Consider the following 14,538-nt stretch of genomic DNA (forward strand, 5'->3'; position numbering starts at 1 on the left):
GTGACCTTTCTCTGAGTCATCTGAGGAAGGCAGATACTCCCGATTTGGAAGTATCATCTTCTTTTTACTGAGCATCTTTCGAGCCATTTTTCTCTTCCTATTCGCACGGATGGTTTGAAATTGGATGACTCGGTAGGTTCTTTCATGGTGTGCTGTGGCTCGGTAGTTGCTCACAGGATCCTCTCTACAGTTTCTGTGTTCACTGCCAAGTTGTATGCTATTTCTCTTGCCCTGGATCATGTAGAAGCTATGCAGTACAGTAATTGTACTATTTACACTGATTCTCTTAGCTCTCTACTGGCCCTGGAATCACTTAACGTTAGTTCTCGCCCTGTTCTTGTCGATATTCAACACCGATTGGCCCACTTTTCTCTATCTTCTGTTTCCATCCAGTTTTTCTGGATCCCTCGCCACGTCGGTATTCACAGGAATGAGCTTGCTGACACCGCAGCTAAGTCCGTCTGCTCTGGTGCCATCACGTCCATGCCTGTCCCATACATGGACTGCGGTCCTGTGTTTAAGGCACGGCTTCGCGCCAGATGCCATTCGACTTGGGGTGAGCAATGTCATAACAAGCTTTTCCAGATCAAGCCTACTGTTGGTCTTTGGCTGTCTTGATTCCGTAAGGACTGGAAGGAGGAAGTAGTCCTGGCAAGGCTATGCATTGGTCACAGTTTTTTAACCCATCGTTTTCTTTTATCAGGTATTGATCCACCGATGTGTAGCCATTGTGACACTTAAGTCACAGTAGCCCACATATTACTGTCCTGCCGTAGTTACGATCGTGAGCGGCGGCATTATTTTAAACACATATTTTCTAAGAGTTTACTTCTGACGTTGGACAGTGTCATTGGTAATGGTGACACTGTCCGATTAGATTGTATTTTTAATTTTTTATGCACTATAGGTCTTTTTAATTGTATATATATATCTTATATCGATATATATCGGTTTTAACTCATTGTATTTTTACATTTTACTTTAATTTACTTTCACTGTTTTTACTGGTTGTTTGGCACAGATAACCTCGTTGCTTTGTGGCATGAATAACCAAACAACAACAACCATCTTCTCCTTATGGTTAGCCTCTTTTCTGGCTTGTTTCATTTGCCCTTCCTACATGGAAGTTTCTCAATGCAAATGGAATTTTTCTATCCGTTGGTTTCAACCCACTGTTCTTCATCATGTGGATTTCCTCTCTTGACATTTGAATCAGGGGTCTTCTGTCTCCTTGGTCTCGGGTTTTTGGGCAGTCCTATCCCACACCTTTCAGTTTTCCCAATCCTGCAGATCTACTGTCTCAGGACATTGTTGTTCCTCTGAATTCTCCATCTCATTTTACCCCCTCCCCTTTTCCTCTAGTGGAGTTTGAGAGTCCTTACCACTTTCCAGTTCCAAGCCACTTGGGGTGGTGGACTTGGAGGCATCCTCTGAATATAGAAAAATTATAAAATGAGTTGACAGTAGGGCAGTGGTGTTCTGCTGGTGTAGATATCCTCCAGTATGAAACATAAAAATAAATGAGAGTGAGACATAAAAATTGCAGTTCACCTCTTTGATTGGGATCTCTTATCCTACCCCCACGTGGATGTCGGTTCCTAGTAGCCAGGTTTTGGATTTAGAGTAGAATCAATCAACGTAAGTTCTCACATATGTATTACAGATGTCTATATTCCTCTCTCATTTATATTCCATAAGTGTTGTGGATCATGGTAGAGGTAATTGTAGATTGTTATGGTTCTTTCCCTTCCACTGCACTTCCATGTTCCTTATTCCAAGGATGTTAATGCTCTTGGGGTGGTTCCGGGGAATTTCACTTTTCAGGTAGATGATTTACATTATGTAGACATCTTTTTGATACCAGATGTCGGGTTCCTTGATTGAGCTATCGATTTATCATATTCACATGTGCCCCATTTATGAGTTGGTGGGTACTAGATTCCCTCTGGTCCCATAAATTTGAAGTTAAAATGGTATGAACCTCTTTCCTACCCCTGCCAGATGGTCGGGTTTTGGATTGTAGTTGACTTGCCACCGGTATGATCCTCTTTCCTACCCCTACAGGGATGTTGGTTCCAAGTGGTCTGGGTTTTGGATTGTAGTCAACTTGCTGGTGGTATGATTCTTTTTCCTATCCCCGTATGGATGTTAGTACCCAGTGGCCATGTTTTGGGTTGTAGTGGACATACTGATGGTATGATCCTTATCCTACCCCCGTGTGGATATTGATTCCCAGCGGCAAAGGATTTGGATGTAGTTGACTTGCCATGCACGGTCCATCGTGCCCTAGCCACTGTACACCTAGGAGTACATCCTTTTAATTTTACCCACTTCTATAATTTCTGGAATTGAGTTTCATAAATATTGCATAGTTCGGATCACTTTCCAGCCATGGTTCTCTCTCAGTTGGATGTGCTCCTCTGTTTTCCAGTGATATATGCGACATCTTTCTACAATGGGCGAAGAGTATACCTGGTTCAGAAGTGATGCAGTTCCCAACATCAGATCTTAGGATCTGACTGTCTCATCTTATGGAGTGTCCTTAGGTCACTTTCGAAGGATGCGTCTTTCTTTCCCTCGTACTGGACCCTCCACCTATTCAGTGTGGGATTCTAGCTATTTATTTGAGAAGAGGTAATGTACCGTATCGGAAGTTATAATTTTCCTCCACTGAAAATGTATTTCTGACTGGTTCTTCCATCCTCTAACAAAATTCAAAGTGATAGTTCAGTAAGTGTTGCACTCTTATTGGTGGAGGGTTGACGCATGATGACTTGTATGAGACACACATTGGAATCGGTCAATAACTATTTATGTGAGAGGAGTTAAGTACCTATTGGACATACATTTTCAGTGTAAGAAAATTATAACTTTTATCATTATTTTTCTGTGTTGTTTGCCTTGCACCAAAGAAAATTTTAATTCAAGTGTTTTATCATTTCCTTTTCATTGACAATGGTAGTAAAATATTTAATATTTCTTTAAATTGATAAATTTTCTGTTTTGTTTTTCATTAGACATACATGTAAATTACTGGGTTACATACATGCATTTTTCATAGACTGGAGTAGAAATATGAAGGGGGACATAGTAGCCAAAAAGCAAATTTTCTGAGCATCAGGTAGAATTGCTAAATAGCTTTCTTGTTAAATATATGTGTAACAGATAATGAGCAACTCCAGTGCAATTTTAATGGTTTGAAATTCGTTTGAAATATTATTGTGAAATTAAAAAAAGCTAATAAATTTTTGGTAGTAACTTCCTTTGAGGAAATCTTATTTTTATTTTTACCAGATGCTGGTTCGTGGAGTGAAAGGAGCAATAGATCTTATCCGCACAGCACTGCCTAGTCTTCCATCAGACTTCATTGAAAACATTCATGTGCCTGATATTGTGGGGGATAAATGTGGGCATTCCAAGTCCTTGTTGCCAGTTTTTGGAAGATCACGAATGGAAGAACGTCATTTAGATATTGAATTTCAGTACAGCAAAGAAAAGGTGAGTTTATCATAAGTTTTTACATATATCAGTTGTTTTTGTTTTGCTATTTTTTTATTGATACTCAAAAAATGTTTATTAAAGTAAAAAAATTTTCATGCAAAATAGAATGTGAATAATTTCAACTTCTACATCAGAAGTTTCAGAAATTTTGGCTCACCTCTCTGCACAGCAAAGAGCTGTTACTTTGGGCCACTGCTATAAAGATTTTTACACATGTCACAAGCCTTGAATGAAGCCCCACCTCTACATGTACCAACATCATCATTAGACTACAGCCATCCACCAATAGGAATGGAACACATCCTCAAACACCAACATTTCTGTGAAAACTTGTATTTAAACAAAAACTTATTCTTTTTTTAGCACTACTTTGTTCAGATGTTTTATTTTATTAGGAATTAACTTTTGTTACCATTTGTTGTGTAGTTTTTCTTTTGTTAATTTACTTGATTATGAAACAAAAGGATAGCAAATTTTAAACATTTGAGTTAGAAATTTGGCACGAAATTAAATTTGTAATTTTGGGATGAGTGTCCTATTGTATGTGAAAAGGTTTTTTGGACACTATTATTTCTCCCTTTTGTTTTTTTATTGCAACATATGAATATTGTTAATCATTTTTCAATATCATCATTAGTTCAGTGATCTAGGTCTAGACACCGTTGTCATACCATGCTGATTTTTATTTCTAAAAAAGTTGGTTTTGTCTTTAGACTTTTGGAGTTGCCTCTCGTCCTGTTCCTACTACCCAATATCCTATTATGTGAGGGCTGGCATTCTTGGGTATATGAGGTGACTTGTTTCTAGAGCTGTTCTTTTGCTCTTGTATAATGAGAGCTCTGCTTTTTCATTTTTTACACCCATGGAATTCCCTTTCTGCAGTCTAATGTATTACTCAGGTGCTTCCTCATGGGTTTTTTTCCCCTGCCTTTCCACTTTTAATCTCATCTGATTGGAATGCCATACAACAATTCCTGCCCCACATTGGGGTTTTACTTCTGTATTTTTGTTGATCCCACAAATAATGGAGTTCAGCATACTTTCATAGATCTGACCCATTTGAACAAACTTTAGTCTTTCCTTAGTTCAAAATGGTCAATTTTTTCACTATGCATTGCATGCTCTCCCAGATTATGGAGGACACGGATTGAGGGCTCAGATGCTTTATCCTCATCCCAGTTGTCTATCTTTCTTTCTCCTCCTTCAGTGTGTCCATAATGGCTGAACATTGGATTCACAGCAGTCTTCAAGTTGGTTAAGACTGTATTATTTTTCATTTTGTTGGGTGAACTCAGAAATTACATTACTGAAGCTTGCTGTTCCACTGTTGTCTGGATGTTTAGCCTCTACTTGCCCCAGTCAATGTGGTTTTCACTGTTGCAAACCCCTTGATCCCCCTCCCACCCTATATCTCATTCACTAGGGGGTTCTTTCTCAATTTGTATGCAGGGCAGGCTTAGTCTACTCCTCTACATCTTTGAGACATGAAGCTTCTGAGACCAAGATTTTCTTGTCTCTTACATTCCTGCACAAAAACATTTGGTACTTTTGGAAATTCTCTCTCTCTTCTCTTAAGTCCTTTGTTCCTCTCTTCAGTGGAATCTGGTCAATCAATGATGGTATATCAAGAGATCCACTGACTTCTTTTCACCTCTCACTGTCATTGTGGCTCACTCAATCCCACACAATCCTGGATATATTGACTTGCATCTGTTTGGAGTAACTCAGCGCTCAGTGATAAGTCTGAGGGCTTATAATGCTCACTAGTGTAGATTTTCATAACTGTGGTGAGCACAGCTTAGGTGGCGCTTTGTTGAGTTTTGTGCTTGATGCCAAACCTGCAAACACTACCTCGCAACCAATGCCTCTAGTCAGGTTGGTTGCAATTCTGGACAAGTGACTGATTTATGGAGTGTCGTCTCTAAAGGAGCAACTTCTCTATACCTCTGGCATCCTGAATATGTTGGCTGCTCAGCAAGCTTGCCACCATATTCTGTCTCATCTTTCTGGTCTTCTTATTGTGATCCATTCATCAACAGGGAGGCATTTGCTTTCATGACATCTGTTTTTCTTGCTCTAGATTGTTTTTAGGCCCACAACCATCATTTTTGTTTGTTGGACTTTCAGGTCTTGGTAGCTTTGACCCTAGTAGTGGATTGACTATCACACCTAGACTGCATCCGTCCTACAAAGTGGTCTCTCCATCCTCTGGTATTTTCAGCAGATTTGCTACCAATATTGAAATCCTATCATTGTTGCCTTTCTAACTTCTCTCAATGCCTATCTTTCACTCTTTTGGTCTTCAATCACAGACTTTACAGCTCTGGCAGAAGAAGCTTGTGTCTAGGGTGGTTCAATATTTTTCTTATATGCTTCAGACATTATTTTCTTTTCCTTTTTACTTGCAGTAGCTGTCACTTCTACTCTTTTGCCTTGGATGCATCCCACACTATTTACCACAGATTAATTTCTTTCCTGACCATTCCTTCCTTTCCTAAACTTGGGCTGTTTGGGAAGGTGATTGATTGTTTTTTCTAATCCACCTTTCTTCCCTGTGTGATCACCCCAACTCATTGTCTCCTTTGTTCCGTAGGGGTTGTTCATTGTCATCTCACTTGTACTGCTTGGTATCTTGCCATGGGAATCTTCTTCTTTTAGTAACCTATCATATTTCTCTCTGACTGATTGGGTCATATACCATATCTGACTAGTTCATTTTTCTATGGGTGATGACACTTTTCTTATTTTTCATGTCACCTCCCATCAAATTTGTCATTTGTCTGCTTCTCTTATCTTGAGCTATCAGCAACCCCTTTATGAAATAGCAGGTAGGAATATGGATGACCCAACACATTAGTGTCACATTATTTAAACCATATAAAGTTTTTGTCTCCCTTTGTCATTTTCCAGTCTTTTCTAAAGACACCATCAAGGTGATAGTTAACTATTTTGTTTACTGTGTTGTATTACAACTCCCATATTGCCATTATTTTCATATCTCAATGTATATATACTAGAGATGATAGAACCCACCAAGTGGCAGATGATGCTCTCTGGGACCTCTCTGGGAATACTTCTCTTTCACATACTGAAGGTGAGGAGGGGGGACAGAAAACATAATGCCCATCTGTTCTTATTTGTGAATGCTGTTGAGATGGGGTTTTCCAGGAGACTTCCCTGATAATTTCTATTTATTTCCTAGGTTGTACCTCACATGAGAAAAAACAAAACAAAAAAGAAATGGCAACATCAGTTGCTTGCCCTAACATCTGGCTAGCACCTCAGATCCTTAGTTGTGGTAATTTATTGCAAAGTCTATCACTGTAGGACTTTCTGCAGATGTGATGTTTCCTGCTCTGTCCAAACTCCTTTTCAGCCTCTCCCCCATGTGTATTCCTCCTTCCCATTTTCTTCTAGAGATTTAAGGAAGAACCCTTACCTCCCCAGCCTCAATCCACTGAGGAGATTGATAGTTAGAGTTCCCCTTTAGGTCAGTGTAATCCCATTGATATGACACTGAGTATATTCACTTCTTGGTGGAAAGTAGGGATGGGATGTTAACTGGAAGGGTAATACAGGCCTCCTTACTAAATTATGAACCAGGCCATTCCTGATAGTTAGACCAGCTGTATGGGTCTTGTGTTATCTTTGGAATGCAGGTCTGGGATATTTCTCCCTGCATCTGATTATTTTGGCAAGTGTCTTACTTAAGTATTTCTCCAGTATAGAATGGCCTGACTTATTGGTCTATCAATACTACACACCCACATTCAGCTTACCACCTGTGATGTAATGACTGGTAGAGCAATCTTACATTCTGCACACCTATGCAACAATAGTACCTAGCAAAAGATTATTTTGAAAATATTATTTGTTGTACCACTTTTTTTATTTCCCCCCTGCCACTCCTTGTGGGTAACACACTTTATGGGATTTTCCCCTTCTGATGTTTTATTTTCAGAAAGGATCTTGCTCCATCTTTGTAATTTCATTATCTGCACAGGCCCTCCATCATTTGGGATTCTAGCTCTTTATTGTGCATAGAAGTGGGTAAAACTTTTTTTGGAAGTTAGCATTTATTTCATGTATTTCAGATAGATACCTCTCTGCATAACCTTCTACCCATCCTCCCCACTTTGGTATTTTTATTTTGCCTTGTTAAGAATGAGCTTTTGTTGAAATGCCAGTGCTTATGAGGAATACTGAGCATGGAGAATGTGTCACCTTTCTATAGGTGGAGGGCTATAGTCCAATGGTGATTACATCACAGGGTGGTTCAATACGTATTGATACGTATCAAGATGAGAGCTTTGTTCAAGGCTTTGGCATGTGTAAAAATCTTATTAGCAGTGGTGAGAGGTAATAGCTCTTTGTTGTGAATAGGTGAGTATCTTTGTGAAATATATTTTGAGGGAAGGAAAATATTAACATTAACCTTACTGGTAGAAGTAAAGAATTTTATGTACTTATCAAAACTTTTTTATTTTTTATTATTATTATTACAAAAATGCTATATTTTTAACTAACTAGAACAATATCATTTTTAACTTATTGTTTATTTAAATAGAATATACTTAATAAAACATTGATAGATTTAACTTATTTTTTAGTTTTAGTTTTTAATTATTTTATATTTTAGTGGTTAACCTTATGTCAACAGGGTTTGAGTCCATTCTACTGATCCCATATCTGTGAAGCTGTACATAGTAGGGATGCACGTGTACCAGGCCAGATATTCGGTCTTGGCCGGTTATTGTGTTACCCAGTAATACTCGGCCCTGGCCGAGTGTCAAAGTTTAAAACAGCTGAATCCAGTTTATTGAAAATGGCATCTAAGCCCTAATCTTTGTTGCACATTATGTGGTACTGAAAGTTACAGTCAATAATTGGTTTAATTAAAAAACATGTTCCAAGCAACAAAGACTGACCGCCTGCTGAGAGTTGGGGATTCAGAGAACAATAGCAGTTAATAACAGGCATGGCTTGAGAAGTGGATTTCTGGGGAAGGTGGGGGTTTTGAGAACAATAGGGGTTAGGGTTTGAAAAGTTGTGGCTAGGCTTTAATTGGAATAATGATTCTAAAACGTGTCAACATGACTGTTTCTGTGTTTACTTTCACTGGCCTCACTTTCAGAAGTCAAAATGAAGCTTGATTTCCCACAATGGCCAGGGTAGGAAGGCATTATCTCTTTGCACCTCTGACCAGTGTAAACAGCGAATGGGCTTTTAGCACTGCTGGTAACATTATCACACATGAAAGATCAAGGCTTTTACCTGAAAATGCTGACATGCTACTGTTCCTCAAGTACAATTTAAACAAATTCCAAAAATACAGGCATTTTGCAAACTGGTGTGCACATTTTTGTTATTTAATTTTGAAAGTTGAAAGTAAAACTGAAATGTTCTATTGGTGATTATTTGGTTAAATGTAATAAATGTAAATTTTGTTTTTGTTTCTAATTTTCGTGCATGTTGTTTATTTTTTTTGGGGGGGGAGAAGCGAGGGGAGAACCTGGTCCCGGTTGACACCTGGCCCTGGCTGAAGCTTAGAGGCCGGGTACTTAGACCCAGTATTTGGCCAAATTTTACTACCCGTGCATCCCTAGTACATAGTAATCTTTGCTATAATTTTGAATTTACTATATTTGTTTTTGTGAAATTCAACAAACTTTTAATAAACATTACAAGTATATTGTATATGAAAACAAGAATTTTTAATAAAGTATTTTCAACTAAAGATTTGTCTTTACTGAGTCAATTTGAGTGCAAGATGCTTTTATATTAAGAATAAAAATATTTTTCAACTTACAGTTTTACTTTTCTCTTGCTTAGCCCTTAGATCTTCTTAACCCTATCACCCTGGGTATACTTTACTGCACATGACACAAGGTTTTAGTGTCTTACATTCACAATTTTATTAAACTACTTTTTGTATATGTTACACCAATTAGAATAGAATAAAATCTTAGCTAATAATCTATTTTAATTTTATGTAAGTTTTAAGTTCTTAATTCTCCAAGGTAATATAGAAAAAATCCTGAATTTCCTGTAGTGTGACCCACATGACACATTTTCTTTTAACATGTCATCTTCTCTATTTTATCCACCACCTCCCTGAAAAAGTACAAAATTAAATGTAAATTACTCTATAAAATTGTTATTGCTCAGACAAACCGTAATTTTCATAGTCTTCAATTTTGTTTAGTTACAGAGCTATTGAATAGAAAATCAGACCCTTCCTGCCACACCTACCTGTCACATCCTCTCTTTCAGAATTTGTTAATAGTTCTATCTTACATTTAATTATATATAATCTATAATCAATAGAAAGTCAAGATTTTCATCTATCAAGTATTGTATAATGTTATGTTCTGAACAGTTAAATGTCAATTTCACTCGGAGTACTAACTTCGTTCTCATGAGAAAGTTAATGAAAATAGTGGATACATTTGTAACAATTCTTGTTGCACAGCTAGAAAGCCAGAAAAATTTTGAGAGGTAAGGGAATTTATCTACTTTTTGCAAGTTATTAGTCTATATTGTTTGGTATATTATTTAATTAAATAAAAATTATTAAGTGCAATACTATCATTAGTATAAAATAATTAGGGTTAACTCTCTTCGACAACCGACAGCAAGAGAAAAGAGGATTGTTTAAGTATCTTATTTCTCGTTTTTCATGTTTATTTATGTATAATAATAAAAGGAACTAAAATGTAAAAATAGGATCCTTTTAGGTTAGTTAAGATTAGATTAGGTAAAATAATAATAATATAATGAGGCAAGCAGGTGATCAGCTCGTATTAGCTCATGTGTAATGTAATCATTAGCGTAACATGCGCTGCACAATTCCTGAGTGATTTACAACTTGTAATGGTGCAGATAATAGTCAGACACAGTTCCAAGGACAATAAAACAATAAAATTTAATTATAAATAGATGTATACTGTTACGAACTTAGAGCTATTTAGGATAAATGAATGTAGTTTCATGTTACAATTTGAAGTAATTCTAGAAAGAAAAAAGGGGTAATTTAGATATATTTAGATTTTTTAGAGCTACTTAGGATAAATGAATGTAGTTTCATGTTACAATTTGAAGTAATTCTAGAAAGAAAAAAGGGGGTAATTTAGATATATTTTGATTTTTTTTTGGTGGTTATGAGGTCGGTTGAATTGACCGATTCCATGTTGAGAAAGGGTAGAGAAAATAACAGATACACTATAAAATTTTACTGAAAAAAAACGTTTGAAATGTATGTAGAATGTTTTAGGGATTATACAAAGGAAATTTGGGATTTTTCAGATGAAGAAAAGTATTTTTAATTTTAACATGAAAATTACTTTGCACACGGACTATTCAAACAAATTTTCAATATATCCATGGACAAATCATTATTTTATTTTATTAAAAATACTCTACGAAAAATACAATTTTTTGTATGTGAAAGACTTATGATATAAATTGGAAGACTGTCAAATTTTGTGAAGATATACACACTATATTGAAAGTTATAAGTATCAAATCTATAAAGACTTTAAATGAGTACAAAGAGGACACATGTTTGGTCAAGTTGACTGAGCCTGTGTTGAGAGAGTTAAATGGATACCAAAAGTTTTCCATAAATCTTTGTATTTTATTTCTTATTTTCCCTTCTTTAACATTAACTGTAAGAAAACCATCTGTGTATAGCAAAAGTATAAAAAATGTGAAATATAATGAACAATACTTTTTCTTCTTTGAATGAAATATTTTGCTAGATTGTCTCTCCTATTATCTTCATAGTTTCAAATGTTAACATGTTATCTGTTCTATTTTTTATTTTATTGTTGTATTGCCATTGTCTTCCATAAAAGGCAGAAAATCAGTGTAGGTAATTAACTAATTTTCACAAACAAAGCACATGCCCTTTACATTACTTGAATTCAGAAGAGCATAAAGCTAATCCTCTCATGTTTTCACTCAGTTAGTTATTCAAATAAAAATTCCTGTAGCTTTTAAATTTGCATTTTAGAACACAAAAAAATATATTGGACACTAGAACAGAATGTCATAAAACTATTATAATTTAACTGACTTTCTAACAAAGCTATAAATGGGTTAAAAATGTTTGTTAGTTGCTTGGAGCTAAACAATAGTAATCAGACACAAGCAATCTGAGACAAAATGCTTTTTTTGTTGCTTTTAAGCATGTTCATCAAATAAGGACTTTTAATCGACTTGTTTTGTGGAAAACATGGCTTAATGATGAAACAAAACATGAACATAACAACAGGAAGTATTTATTAAACGTTTCCAAATCTTCATAATTCCATCATCAGTAATTTAAGAGGTACAAAACAAACAATATTTGTAATTACAACAGAAAATATACATAAGATATAAACAAATCTAATGTACAAATATAACAGGAGAAAATGATAACTGAGGTACAAATGAAATGGTTCAAATAGGTTTAAATCCAGTGAAATGTGTGTTATTTATTAATGGAAGAAGAGTTTTTATGTATAATGTTTCTTTTATAAGAAGTTCAGTACCATGTTTGGCTGTTGAAATAATTTTAAAGTTTGTGAGAGAAATTGGATGTCCTGTTTCTGTATTGTGTTGATAGATAGCGGAGTTGAGAGGGTTTTTAACTTTTCTTCTAGTTTTTATACATATGAGCATGTGTTCACATGCATGTACTTTAAGTTGACGTTTGGTTTCTCCAATATAGGAGGCTTTACAGTCTTCGCAAATGTATAAGTAGACAAGATATGAACAATGGGCAGTTGGCAAACGATCTTTGTAGCAGAAAAAAGTTTTTAGTGTGAAAATGGGTTTCAGGATAACTTTGGGGATAGTAAGTGTTATATAACTGTTTCAAGATAAGGGAGCTCTGTCTTCCAAGATATGGTATGCAGGTGTACAAGGGAAGTTTGGGTACAGTGAGTATCTTAGGTGGTTTGACAAATAAATTAGTTAGGAATGATGAAGTTATTTTCTCCAAGAAATGCATAGGGTAGCCATTTTGAAAGAGAATGTTTTGATTGGAAGTAATTTCTTTGTGAAGGGCTAAATAGGATGAGGTAAGTTTGTAGGCTCTCTTTAGTAGATAGAGAGTAATACTGCATTTGAGAGAGAAGGTTATAAAGCTTAACGGACAGTTGTCATCCCAGTTCTGTTTGTGGTGACAGAGAAAAATGTTGGCCGGCGTAAGACCCAGTGGGAGCCCATAGCAACGCCATCTATTTGCTCATATAGCACATTGTTAAAGAGGAAAAGAGGGTCTTTGGTTGAGAGTTCAAGCATAGAATTGAAATCAGACTTAGGAAATCCATTGATATGAATGTTTTTAGTGAAGAGATTAGAAAGTGCAATATTAATGGTACCATTCAGGGGAATATTAGTAAAAAGAGAAGTAATATTAAAGCTAGCCATCATGTGATCTTTAGGGGGGGGGGAGTTGACTGATTTCTAGGGAAAATTGGAAGGAGTCAGGTGCTGTAAATTTATTCATTGTAAAAAATTTTAAGATGGGTACAAGGAATTTAGCTACATTAATTTTGAGTGCCCAAGACGGAATGTATACGTCAGAGTTTGGGAACTTTTGGCAGACTATGTAATATTCCAGGTTGGGAGCCTGTGGGATATAAATTATTGTAAACACAATCAGAAATAATATTTCTTTTCCTTAGGTTTCTAAGAAATCTTTGGGTTTTTCCTTCAAGTTGTAAAGTATGGGTTAGTGGTTCGTTGTTTATAAGTTTGAACTTGTTGCAGTCATTAAGAATGTCAAGAATTTTCTTAACATAATTAACTTTGTTGAGGATAACTCTGTTTCCTTTGTCAGGTCAGGTGATGATGATATTTTTGTTTCGGGAGAGTTCCTTGATAGCTGCCAGTTCTTCAGATTTCAGACTTAAGGATATCCTGCATGTGTTATAGTTTAGAAGGTGGAGAGTGCTAAGTTTTTAACTTAACTTAGTAGTAAATAGTTCTTGTGCTTGTTCAGAAGTATTCTTGGAAAAAATAGGTAAAGATTTTATATTCCAGTACAAGGATTCCCAGGGATAGAGATAATTGGCATAATTGAGTTTTGAGGAGGGTATGTAGAAGTTCAATTCTTTGACAAGTGTAGTTTTTTGATTGTCACTTGAAGTGACGTTGCTGTAGTTGAAGATGACTTGGTCCTGGGAGATCTTGTTGTGAATTATGTTATTAGAAAGTTTCCTTAGTTTAACATTCTGTATATGTTCGTGTTTCAAAATAGTTGAAAAAGTTATATAACACTTACTATCCCCAAATTGTCCTGAAAGTTATCATGAAACCCATTTTCACACTAAAATTTTTTTTCTGCTACAAAGATTATTTGCCGATTGCCTATTGTTCATATCTTGTCTACTTATACATTTGTGGAGACTGTAAGGCCTCCTATATTGGAGAAACCAAACGTCAACTTAAAGTACAAGCATGTGAACACATGGGCATATGTATAAAAACTAGAAGAAAGGTTAAAAACTCTCTCAACTCTGCTATCTATCAATACAGTACAGAAACAGGACATCCGATTTCTCTCTCAAACTTTAAAATTGTTTCAACAGCCAAACATGATACTGAACTTCTCATCAATGAAACATTATACATAAAACTATTCTTCCATCCATAAATAACATGCAGTCTTCACTGGATTTAAACCTATTTTAACTATTTCACTTGTGCCTCAGTTTCCATTTTCTCATGTTATATTTCTATATTCGAATTGTTTATTTCTTATGTATATACTTCTGTTGTAATTACAAATATTGTTTGTTTGTTTTGTAACTTTAGTTTGCTGATATATACAAATAAGTTTGTTAAACCCACCAGAGAAACTCTTTCCATCTTATAATAGCTTTTTTTGCAGAAATTTATCAAACTACAAGTCTGTATAATTTCATCATCAGTAATCTAAAGTTACAAAACAAACAAACAATATTTGTAATTACAACAGAAGTATATACATAAGAAATAAACAATTCGAATATAGAAATATAACATGAGAAAATGGAAACTGAG

At 35.6% G+C, this 14,538-nt stretch overlaps 1 protein-coding gene across 1 annotated transcript in view; it reads left to right on the plus strand.

The window, feature by feature from the left end:
• The window catches only part of LOC106478201 (sorting nexin-19-like), a 76,463-nt gene that overhangs the window by 15,883 nt on the left and 46,042 nt on the right, over positions 1-14,538 (plus strand). Inside the window, exon 4 of the mRNA XM_022381759.1 lies at positions 3,295-3,498. Within this exon, the coding sequence (XP_022237467.1) occupies positions 3,295-3,498 (204 nt within the window). The remainder of the gene's footprint in view (positions 1-3,294; positions 3,499-14,538) is intronic.

Source organism: Limulus polyphemus, unplaced genomic scaffold (genome assembly GCF_000517525.1).
Source record: "Limulus polyphemus unplaced genomic scaffold, Limulus_polyphemus-2.1.2 Scaffold189, whole genome shotgun sequence".
NCBI classification, from domain to species: Eukaryota; Metazoa; Arthropoda; class Merostomata; order Xiphosura; family Limulidae; genus Limulus; species Limulus polyphemus.